Below are 12546 nucleotides of genomic sequence, written 5' to 3'. Positions count from 1 at the left end.
GCTATACTTTATTTGTATTAATTCTAGGGCGAAATAAGACGCAATTACACTTTAACAGACATTTATTCACGATAAATGACTAAAGATAGAATAACATGTGTAATATAGATTAATATGTATAAAGAGAATTATACATTTTTGCAACATAATACAGAAAAAATATGTCTACCTGAAAGGGAAGAAATGATTAGTGCCACTATGGAATTTGAAAATTTAATAAAATTTTCTAATATAGTTTTCTGTAAATGTTGGATATTATTAACACTGTAAAGTACACACGGCACGAGTGTTATCTATATAATTCTACACCTGAAATATTTTGAACAGTCTTTAGTGTCACCATGGTGATACTCACTTAAGAAAGTATTACACTGGAATTTGTCAACACCTTTTCACCGTAATTGAGAGTCCCAATCAATTCACTGTTCATCGCAGTACTAGACGACAGGTTTTAATACACTACCTTCCACCACCACATAAGGCTTCAACTCATGCACTTGCTTTGCATAATGTTTATAAAAGACTCTGGATGACTTCCATCCAGTGTACGAGCGAAGACGCTCAAAGTCCATATGCTGAAAAAAGTTCAGTGATGAAGCAATTTTTCTTGGATCGTGACCTGCGGGTGGTACTGTCAGGATCCACTCAGCGAACAAAGTAGGTGAGCTTTGCCCTCAGTTGTTTTAGGGATAAGTTTGATCCTGAAGTTTCTCCTTTTAAGAGCTGTCCTCCCCTGAAGTCTGAAGTTCTTCGAAGATAGACCTTTAGACATTCTACTGGACATAGAGAGACATCTTCCTTCAGAGGGCAGATTCTCTTAGTGGGTAGCTCGTTTTTAGCGAGAAAGGTTGGATCAGGAAAAAGATTCAGCTCTCCCACTTCTGTGAACTGAATATGGCCCTTGTTTCTGGATAGGGCCACTATTTTACTAACTCTAGCCCCCGAGGCTATAGCGAACAGGAAAAGCAATCTTCATTGTTCACTGTTGAAGCATAATGTAGGACCTTGTCCAAGGACCATGAAATGGGCTTTAGAGGAGCTGCAGGCCTAAGTCTAGCACATGCCTTTGGGATCTTGTTAAAGATTTCGTTCGACAGGTCCGCTTGGAAGAGGTCTAGTCAGAGCCAACTTACACGTAGTTATCGTGTTGGCTGCCAGACCTAGTTTATGAAGGTGGATAAAGGAGGACAGACAAAAGTCTATTGAGATTTCTTTCGGTCCTTTTGCTTTGACGAAAGCAACCCACTTTTGTCTTTTGGTTGACTTGGACTTGTATTCTTCTAAGAAGTCTATACTGCCTTTTGAGATCTCAAATCTTTTCTTCACCGCTAAGGTGAGAAAATCATGAGATGAAGGTTTTGGGTTCTCTGTGATGAAGCGAAGACAGTCAACTTCTGCACCTGTCGAGATAGTGCTGGGTTCGGTAGAGGGACCAGCCTCAGCTTCAGTTCCATTACCAGAGGGAACCAGTTGCTCTTGGGCCACTTGGGAGCCACTAGAGCTGCCGTTCCTCAGAAGGATTTCAGCCTGTTGAGGACCTTCAGTAGGAGATTGGTCGGAGGGAACAGGTAAATCCGGTTCCATCTGTTCCAGTCGAGGGACATGGATGCCTGCAGACAAGCCGTCCTGGATGCTGCCCACACCAGCCAGTCGTCCAGGTACGCTACTACCTGAATGCCTTCTAGGCGTAGTTGTTGAATGACTGTGTGTGCAAGTTTCGTGAATATCCTTGGGGCTATGTTTAGTCCGAAGGGCATGGCTCTGAAGACATACTTTTTCTTCTGTAGCTTGAATCCTAGGTTGGAGGAGAGGGGACGGTTGACTGGAATATGCCAGTAAGCATCTGCCAGGTCTATTGAGACTTTGTACACCCCTTTTGGATCTTGTTAAAGATTTCGTTCGACAGGTCCACTTAGAAGAGGTCTAGTCAGAGCCGACTTACACGTAGTTATCGTGTTGGCTGCCAGACCTTGTTTATGAAGGTAGATAAAGAAGGACAGACAAAAGTCTATTGAGATTTCTTTCGGTCCTTTTGCTTTGACGAAAGCAACCCACTTTTTCCAAGACGATTCATATTGTTTTTTGGTTGACTTGGACTTTATTCTTCTAAGAAGTCTATACTGCCTTTAGAGATCCCAAATCTTTTTTTCACCGCTAAGGTGAAGGTTTTGGGTTCTCTGTGATGAAGCGAAGACAGTCGACTTCTGCACACCTGTTAAGATAGTGCTGGGTTTGGTAGAGGGACCTAAAGGACAATTCTCTGGGAATATCACTGTAGCCAAATATCCCTTAGAAAGCTACCAATAGGAACCTTCCATCAGGACGACATGGCTTGAGCCCAAAAAGGCCATCAACAGTGGATTCCTATATTCTACACATTGCTGTACAGGTCTTAAAGAGAAAATTTGGTTAGTACAACTTTTCCAAATCCCACTTGTTCATCTCTCAGCTTTTCATCAACCTTTCTCTAAAGCCTTATAAATAAGCAAAACTATATATTTTCATGACAACTGACGTGTGATGCCTCTGTAATTATTGCAATCAGTCATCTTTTTTTTCACCAAAGCTCCCATTCATCAGGTTTTGTCTCCATGCCACATTCTACAAAATAATCTTGTAACTATCATGGGAGTCACTTCATTTTCAGCCAATATCATCTCAGCAGTTATTCCATCATATCTAGGGGCTTTCCATCTCCTGAGTTTTTTTTAAGAATAGCTTCGACTTCAAACACACTGAATTCATTCATGGACACATAAAGATCTTCCTCGGCTTTAGGTATATCAATCAATTTATTCCCTTCATATATCCTATTCATGACCTCACTAAAGTGTTCCATTCAACAATGCCATTCTTCATCCTTGGTTTTTATAACATATCCATCTTTCTTTTTGATGGGTATATGCTTCTTCTTCTTTGCCCCAGTAGTGATTTCATAAATAATTTTATGGGCAATTCTTACACCATAGCCACTCCCTGAATTCATAGCTTTGTCAGCCTCATCTGCTTTACTGTCTAAATATTCTCTCCAGTTATTCCTGGTTTTTCTTTTCACTTCACTATCAATACTGGAATACTTAGCATGCTCTACCTTATATTTTTCATTACCTCCTCGAAGACTTTCAACAATCAATTTCTGTCTTTGTCTCCTTTTTATAGTATCCAAGTATCATTTGATATCCATGGCTTTTTCCTTGTAACTATATGCCCAAAAACTTCATTACCAACTGACTGATATATGTTCTTAATATCACACCATTCTTCATTAATTGTCTGCTCCTCTTCTCTTCAAGTCTCTAGGACTGCAAATCAATTCCTACATTCAATTGCAAAGGTTTCTCTGTGGTCATCTCCTAGAAGCTTAGTTGTATTAAATCTAGGTATTCTATCTACATTTCTGTTGGGTGCTTTTAGTTTTAATTTCAGTGTGGTATTGAGGAGCTATACTATATATTATCAATAAAAGAAAATACTAACTTACTAAGCTAAATCAGTTTATTTTTATACAGGAAAATAGATTATTTCAAAGGAAATATTTTATCTATTTGTGTACTATTTCCACATACTTGTGACATCATCGCAGTGAAAAAAAAATTGTTCAGAAAGTCGAACAGTCAGAAGTCACATAGATCATAAGTCGGTGACTACCTGTGTATTAATACGTTTTACCCTTTTTCATGATTGACCAAAGAATGGCAATGAAATATACTGTAAAATTTAAGCAACAATTTGTAATTGAAGCTGGTAAAACAAATTGCTGAAGGTGTTTGACATTAGAAAAAGGTATGTCTAAAAGTGGAGCAAAACTATATGAAAAATTAGTTGTAGTATTCTGTTTATGAAAAGGTAAACCAAATTACATAAAAACTACCAAAAGAATTGGAAAAAAAAATGATTTCATAAATTTTGTAATCAAGCACTGCAAACCCAGACTGTAATATTATTGTGTATCGGCAACCGGGTTGAAACACCCCTAAACTTCTGTATGCTATTAAACTCGACAATAAATAAAAGATGAGAGAAAAGTATTTTTTACTCGAAACTATATTCAGTACCTTTATATGATAAAATAAAAATGATAGTTCAAGTAATATTCGGAATCACGAGGATCCTTCTCGAAGTCAGGGTAGAGTACAGTAGTTGATGCGACACTAGCCTTTTGGAAGAACCTATTAGTGGTGCTAGTGTTAAAGGTGCGTGTCGGGAATTGCCCGACAATCTTGACGGAACCACCACCACTGAGGCAATATATCCACAAGTCATTGAATACGTTTTCCTTAAAACCTATGGTAGCAGCTTGACAAGTGGTGTAGCATATGTAGCTCCTACTCAGGATGAGAAAAATCTTGTCTTAGGATAGTGGTTGTGACAACTCTCGGTAAAAATAAAAATGTGTGGCCCTTTTCATTATTCCTTACCTCTCTATTGTGGTTTTATAGTCGTGCTGTTAATCTCTAGAACACACACTGATGCAGGTAAGCTACCATACAGAGTAAATATTCTTTTATTTGTATAGAAGTATGTCGTCCATTTCCTTGCAAGTGGGAGGAGGGCTAGAAATGTAAATTCATTACTCTTAATTGTTATACATTTCTATCAGTGTATCCTATAAGGATAGGTTCATCTGTGAGTGTCGTGTGCAAACAGAAACCTAGCGTATCACCCGAGAGTATTTTCTCAAGATGATAGGAGACGGGTTGGAGACAACACTCGCGCACTTCTTAGGGTCCGAGTGTTTTACATGCTGTTTGGTCATAGGAGCTTCCTCCCTCCTAAGGATAAGTCTCCTAGTGAAGGATGAGGGTTTGTATCTGTGTAGGAACAAATTACAAAATTTTAAAAGTAGTTGTTTATTTTTCTTGACTATACAAACCTGATTCTTTCAAGTTACACTTCTCACTTCAACCTCCCAGCAATTCCTAGGTGAATGTCAAAGTGGCCTACCAGTGTAATTCTGAACGGCGAGTTTTCATTTTCACTGAAATCATATATACTGTACTCTATTATTATTATTTGCTAAGCTATAACCATAGTTGTAAAAGCAGGATGCTATAAGCCCGAGGGGCCCCAACAGGGAAAATAGCCCAGTGAGAAAAGGAAACAAGGAGAAATAAAATATTTCAAGAACAGTAACAACATTAGAATAAATATTTCCTATATAAACTATAAAGACTTGAAACAAAAGGAAGAGAAATGAGATAGAAAAGTGTGCCTGATTGCACCCTCAAGCAAGAGAAATCTAACCCAAGAGAGTGGAAGACCATGGTACAGAGGCTATGTCACTACCCAAGACTAGAGAACAATGGTTTGATTTTTGAGTGTCCTTCTAAAAGAGCTGCTTACTATAGCTAAAGAGTCTCTTATACCCTTACTAAGAGGAAAGTATCCATTGAGCAATTACAGCACATTAGTTAACCCCTTGAGTGAAGAAGAATCATTTGGAAATCTCAGTGTTTTCAGGTGTGTGAGGACAGAGATCTGTAAAGAAGAGGCCAAACTATTCGATGTATGTGTAGGCAAAGGGAAAGTGAACTGTAACTAAAGAGAAGGATCCCATGTAGTACTGTCTGGCCAGTCAAAGGACGCCATAACACTCTAGTAGTAGTAGTATCTGAGGACTCAGGTTTTTGTAGTTGGCAAAAATACAAATTACTTTAAAACTTTGGCATTTATGGTGTCAATAATTGGTAAGCTCAATAGTAAAAATATAGAAAGGAAAAATTAGTTGCTCTTTTCTTATTTTGCAAAGTACACTTTCAGTATCCTAGTCATTATCATGTTTTTACCTTGCTTATTTTTTATGTTGAGATATTGCTTATTAATATAAATGGTAAAAAAATTGAATATTGACTATGTTTTCTCAATTGTATTTTGAATAGAATATACATATAGACTGGATTGAACAGCAATAAATATAATTATCAAGAAACTTGGTTAAAGGTGCCAGTGGTAGATGTACTAGTATCTGTTAATGCTTAAGAATAGCAGCTTTTACAGCAAAATTACTAGAAATTTACTGTGATTTGTTTTTAGATTATAACATGTACAGATATTCCTCAGTGGTCCAAATCCCAAGCTTAAGATTTAAGAGACAGGTTAGCATTGGATGCAAGGGCTTAAACATTTTCAATGACTAGAGAAAAATATTTTGTTTTTGCATTTTTAAAGTAAATTGAGAAGCAAAAAATAAAATTGGGAATAATCTTTGAATTAATGTTCCTTGGGGTAAAGAGAGTTATTCAGATATGCAGATTTTTGTTGTACGTGGTAATTTAAGGTAATTTTTTATATGATTATAACAGTAGTTTCTTAATCATAGTTCTTTTTTTCCACAAAAATTATTACTTTTATTTGTTTAGTTGTTTTCAAATTTTGTCACGGCCCTCCCCCTTTGATGAAGGGATTATCTAAATGGAAGACAGCCTGTGAATAGTGTTTTACAAACGCCCTTGTTAGATATACGACACCAACAAGGTGCTCGCGCGAGGGTTGTAACCTCTGCATTCCATGCTTTTAATTTTCTCTGGTATATTTGGAAGATTTATATCAGAAAAAGTACAAAGAAGGACTTTTTCGCTGGCCGTCACAGGTCTCTCCCCAGAAATAGATTTTTCCTTCGTCAAAATCCCTTTAATGTTTATTGCTATTTTTGTTGTTGTTGATGTTTCTAAATTACCTTTTTCAGAGGAGCCTTAGCACCAGAAAGACTTCATGAGTATGTCATTGGATCTATTGAATACTTAAGGCTACTCATCCTAAGAATTCATTCAACCCTAATGGACAACTTTGAGCAAGACACTGAAAACATAGTTAGCAAGTCTAGTCTATGATAGCCATATTTATATTGTGGTAGATTCTTATATATTTTTTGATATGCAGTAGGTATTTATAATAATGCAAAAGCAAAAAAAAAAAATCAGATTGTTTGTCATGGTACTGTATTTTCGGCATTCCGTAATTGTTATTTTTTTTCTTTTTCAGATATTTAACAATAGAAGTTGTTTATTAATACAGTACTTTATATACTTTAGTTTATGATAGTTAATGTGATAAATAGTACCATTTCTATTTATATTTTCTTCTTGCTATCTACACTTGTTACTCAAAGTACAGTACAGTATATGGAGTTATTCAAAATACCGTCCAGCAAAAGCATTGGGGCCTCTCTTATTTTGTTTGTTCCACCCCACCGTATTAGATCAGATGTGTGGTTAATAAATGGAAAAATTTAGTCTCTCTATAAAAAAAAAAATCAAGCTTTCTTATTCCCCCAAAATTGTTGGGTGTCTCATCCAGAGAGTTAGAAAAAACAAAAGTTTAAAGTTACTATTGTATTGGTAATGAAAATTTATAGATATGTGTTCACATGATATTCAATATGATGTAGGCAAGGGCTTTGTTTGTAGGGTTGGGGTATGTTGGTTTACATTTAGTTTTTACTTTGTTGCATATACAGTATACTGTACAGTACTGTATATAAAAGCTGGTTCTTGGTTTTTCTCAAATGAAGATAGGAGGAATAACATTTTAATCATTTCTCAAGGGTCATTTATCACCAGGTTCCAGTCTTCCCATCAGTGGGACAGTGAAAGAAAGTGTTTATATATTTTGTTTTACTAGCCTCCTATTGTACTTGGAAACTGCTGTAGGGCCTTGATGTAAATTTGATTCTCTTAGAAATGCAATGTAAAGAATTTGATGTATATTTTTCTTGCCAAACATATTTATTTGCACTAAGATGATGATGTGATATTTTACACTGAAATAATTGTTGCCTTTTCAGTTGGCATGGCACCATAAACATACCGTAAGACTTTTAATATTCCTTTTAGTAATTTTCAGATCATGAAAACTATTTGTATCAATATAGAAATCTAGGGTATTGTATGCCTTGGTACCTTTGATCTTCCTAATGTGAGAAATTGTATAGAAGTACAATATTGTAGTTTAAGGCAATTGAATCTATGCAATACATGATTTATGTGCCATAAGTATACTGTATCTACAATAGGTTTTTTCTTTAGATTTTTATATTGCATGAATCACCAAAAGGAAGATTGTTCTACTTTTAATAACTTTTGGGGTCTGTGTTATTTAATGGAAATATAATACAGTTATCAGAAAATTTAGTTGTTGATTTTCCTGTTTTATGTAAGGGCTAATATATTAGGTTAAGTATACTTTACAGTATTATTCATAAGGTTTATGGTAAACATACTTTAGAGAGAGAAATTAAGCAACAAAAGGTATAATAAAAGTAAATTAGAAAAGAAGGCCAAAGGGATCAGGATCTATGTGAAATTGGATACTTGATGTTTTACTATACCATCAGTAGGTTTTTATCATCTAATTGGAGATCACTCAGCAATTTCCCTGGAAGTATTTTTTTTTTTTATGAATTTAGTGGTATGGGACACTTTTAACACTCCTCATAAGGAAAAATCACAGGACTTTCTCACTGATGTTGTGTTGCCCTGGCAACATGAAATTGTGAGGCCTAAGCCAGTGCTGATAAAAAAACACAAAAGAAACACCAAGGAAGGATTGGGGAATACCATATACATACCACACCTTAGAATAATAAAATAATATATTCCTAAAGTAAATGACGAAATAAATACAAGATTCCTGAGTGTTTGACGACATGATGAATGGCGCCGAAAGCCTGCCGGCTTCAGAATAATAAAAGCATGCAACATAATAAAAGAAAATTGGGTGGAGATGCAAAATTCTTCAACACAGAAAAGGGTGGATACTCAACTTAATCGATGAGGAAGAATTTGAAGCATCCACGATCAAAAGCTAAGAAAACTAGCAGAAACTCTACAAGCGAACAGCAAAGATGGCGCTGCGAAGGGGGATAGTTCAACAGGAAACGTGTTAGTTGTAGCTCATTGAAATCAGGAGTTGTAACAGCTCACTTGCCTATGTCCTTCCCTCTACCCTTATCCTTCGAGACAAGGTTAACTCTATTCGGGGAAGGATAGCCATGGCTTGTTATTAACACGTCCCTGATTTATACACGATATCTCTTGGGATATTCGCTGTAGAGGTCAAGAACTCTGTTGATACCTTTAAGGTAAAATTTCTATCGTATATCACTCGCAGAAATATCACAAGTAAAAGCTGCCAATGAGGAACTTCCACCAGGATGGCAAGGCTCGAGCCCAAAAAAGGAATATTTAAACTTTTATTAATCCCACACCAGTTAAAAGTTTTTGATGGGAAAGTAAGACTAAGTCTTTACTCTAATGAACATTAAGAATAAGTCTTTACTCTAATGAACATTTCAAAATGTGACGATTGTTTACTAGTGCTTGTGTGAGCGGGTGGTTGGTCTACCCCGGCTTCCCCTTCTGCTAACTAGCGGAGGTTAGTTACACCTCGTAAAAGCTTCAACAGCTGGTTTCAGCTATGGCCGAAATAATACTCCTAAGTAAAGAGCACAAGGTTTATATATAGTGCAAGAACAAATACAAAATAAGATTTTGATAATAAAATTATCATTTTGATACCTTAGCTGGTTACCAAAACAAAAATTCTTTAAGTATACGTTCATCTGTGTGTCGCCAGTGTAGGAGCCCAACACAGGGGAGTAGCCCTTGAATGGAGCTCCCAGGGCCCCCATCTCCACTCTTACTTTCGGATCAGCTTTCTTAGTACAGGTAATCGTCGACTTATGACCTATGCGACTTGTGACTGTTCGACTTTGACAATTTTTTTCAGGTTGATGGTGTCACAAGTTTATCGGAAATAGTACACTAATAGAACAAATATTTCCTTGGAAATAATCTATATCTTGCATAAAAATTAACTGATTTATCTTGGTAAATTAGTATTTTTTATTGATAATATACATTATCAATTTTCAGTAAAAATACATTTAAGAAAAGTTTTAAAAACTGTCAAGTTCATATCATATGTCTGGTGACATCTATTACCGGCGAAAAGCGATCAGACTAATACAATGATTTCCTTCCAAAGGCTAACGATTAGTACAGTATTGGTATTCCCATTATCGAAATATCAAGTAACGATACAAAGTATTTTGTGGGTCTGTATCGGTTGTTATGAGTACTACGTAGCATAAAACGGATTTTGACATTGAAAGTTCCTCATTATGTTGCTTTCTACATGGAATATTTCTGCGAGTGATATACCAAAGAATTTTAAGTGAAGAGGTATCACGGAGTTCTTACATCCGGAGCGAATATCACGAGAGATATCGTGTATACACCAGGGATGTGTTTAAAACAAGCCATGGCTATCCCTCCCCGAATAGAGTTGACCTTGTCTCGAAGGATATGGGATAGGATTGGATATGTGGGCAAGAGAGCTGTTACAACTCCCAATCCCAGTGAGCTACAACTAACACGTTTCCTGTAAAACCAGCCATCGCATGACGCAAGGCCTCACATGAGAATTAGGAGGGAATGAAAAGTAATGGGCGAATCCATCAGGACGACAGCTATCTCGCCCAAAAATATATTTTTCCTATGTCGAAATCTGTTTTATAGGTTCGAGCCATGTCGTCCTGATGGAAGTGTACCCGAGAATCGGTATTCTCAGTTGTGGCTAGGAGTGCTTTAACCCTTTGATCCCTCATAGACAGCCACATTTCCCTTAGCACTGGGAACGATGGTACCAAGCTATGAGCACAAGTGATATGTTTGTAAAATAAGTAGGAGCAAAGGAATTCAAAGCACAATCCCTCTCACTGTGAATAAAATCTTTTGTCTCCAGAAGTCAATCAGACCAGATTCTATAGAAGGAGGGTTAAAAAATTGGAGGTACACTGCTTTAATTGTGAACAGTAGGTCCAGTGAAAGGAAACACAAAAAGAACAATAATCTTTTATTATTTCCAAAGATTCATAAATGTAACAATAAGAATATGAAGTATGTGCAGAAAACCAAAGTTTTCAGACCCCAGAATTATGTAACAGTAGTAAAATAGTAACACTCATAACATAGAGGATAGAGGAAAATATCACCTTTGACTCTTTAAAATTATAAAATAGCATACCTTGAAAAGAAGAAACATTATTCCACTTGCACAGTGTAGACTGAGAAGTCCCAATTATACAGTCCATAGGAGTCCATTCACACCACTTACGAAGCTTGTTTAATCACACTACTAGCGGCCACCACTAAGTGTTTGATCTCTTCCAACTGATGTAAGTAATGTTTGAAGAACGCTGTTGAAGAGTTACATCCTGTGTAAGCATGTAAGCCTTCAAAGGACCTGATGGCATACTATGAGGGTCAGCCCTTCTGAGAAATGGGTGAGTTTGGATCTTAGTTATTTCAGAGAAAGATTAGATCTTGTCGTCTCCCCTTTGAAAAGTTGACCGCCTTAAAGGCCCGACTCTAACAGATAGGCCTTAAGGCATTCCATGGGGCACACGGAAGGATCCTCATGTAGCAGAACAATCTTCCATGGCCTCCAGTGTTTTGTGGGAAGTTGTTTTTTTTGCCAAGAATGCAGGATCTTGGTAAAGGTTTAACTCCCCCGATTCTGAGAATGCAATGTGGCCATCATCCCTTGAAAGGGACACAATCTCACTGACCCTAGAACAGAAGCCATAGCAAGCAAAAAGATAGGCTTTTGAGTAAGATCCCTCAGAGAAAGAGAGGCGTTATCTATCGAGGAGGCGAAGCGCAGGACCTTATCCAACGATTATGAAATAGCCTTGGGAGGAGCATTAGGTTTCAGTTTAGCACAAGCCTTCAGGATCTTATTGAGCAGCTCACTATTGAGTTCAATATCAAAAGCATAAGCAATGAGTCTAATTAGTGCCAAGTAACATGAGGCAATAGTTGTAGAGGCCAGACCTTGATCATGCAGTGAAGTAAAGAAGGAAATACTTAAGTCCATAGAAATAGAAGAGGGCTGATGAATTTTTACGAATGCAATCCATTTTTCCAGGAAGACAAATATTGTCGTTTCGTGGTTTTGGATTTGTACTCTTCTTAGAAGTCAATTCTCTCCTTTGCAACTCCAAATTTTTGTTGAGCCTCGAGGCGAGAAAAAATGAGATGAGGGGTTTTTGTTATCCAAGAGGAAGCAAAGACTGTCTTCTGTTGAACATCCTGGGACAGCACTGGAGATGGTAGAGGGACCTGGAGAGGTTTGAGTTCCAGAACAAGAGGATACCAATTGCTCTTGGGTCACATGGGAGCCACTAGAGCCACTGTTCCTTGAAAGCTCGCAGTTTGTTCAGGACTTTCATTAGGAGGTTGAATGGAGGAAATAGTTAGATGTGCGGACCACCGGTTCTAATCCAGGGGCATCATATCCGTTCCTGTCGCTTCCAGATCTAAGTTTGGTGCTACATACCAGGGAAGCTGCTTGTTGAAGCTCGTTGCAGAGAGATCAATTTGCAGTTCTGAGACTTGCTCTAGAATGAAACAAAATGATTTTGCATCCAGAGACCATTCTGTTTCCAGAGGCTTGGATCTTGACAGGGCGTCCGCCGTCACATTGCAAACCCCTTCTAGGTGAACTGCTGAGATGCCAATTCCTCCACTTTGCTAAAGTGAGGAT

General features: G+C 37.3%; 1 protein-coding gene across 1 annotated transcript in view; it reads left to right on the top strand.

Moving 5' to 3' along the window:
• Tmem214 (Transmembrane protein 214) overlaps positions 1-8125 on the top strand; it is a 377130-nt gene extending 369005 nt beyond the window's left edge. The window contains 1 exon segment of the mRNA XM_068372549.1: positions 6686-8125. Coding sequence (XP_068228650.1) covers positions 6686-6830 — 145 coding nt within the window. The 3' untranslated portion in view covers positions 6831-8125.
• Positions 8126-12546: the final 4421 nt, after the last annotated feature.

Source organism: Palaemon carinicauda, chromosome 4, assembly GCF_036898095.1.
Source record: "Palaemon carinicauda isolate YSFRI2023 chromosome 4, ASM3689809v2, whole genome shotgun sequence".
NCBI classification, from domain to species: Eukaryota; Metazoa; Arthropoda; class Malacostraca; order Decapoda; family Palaemonidae; genus Palaemon; species Palaemon carinicauda.
This window is presented reverse-complemented; position numbering and strand designations above follow the sequence as displayed.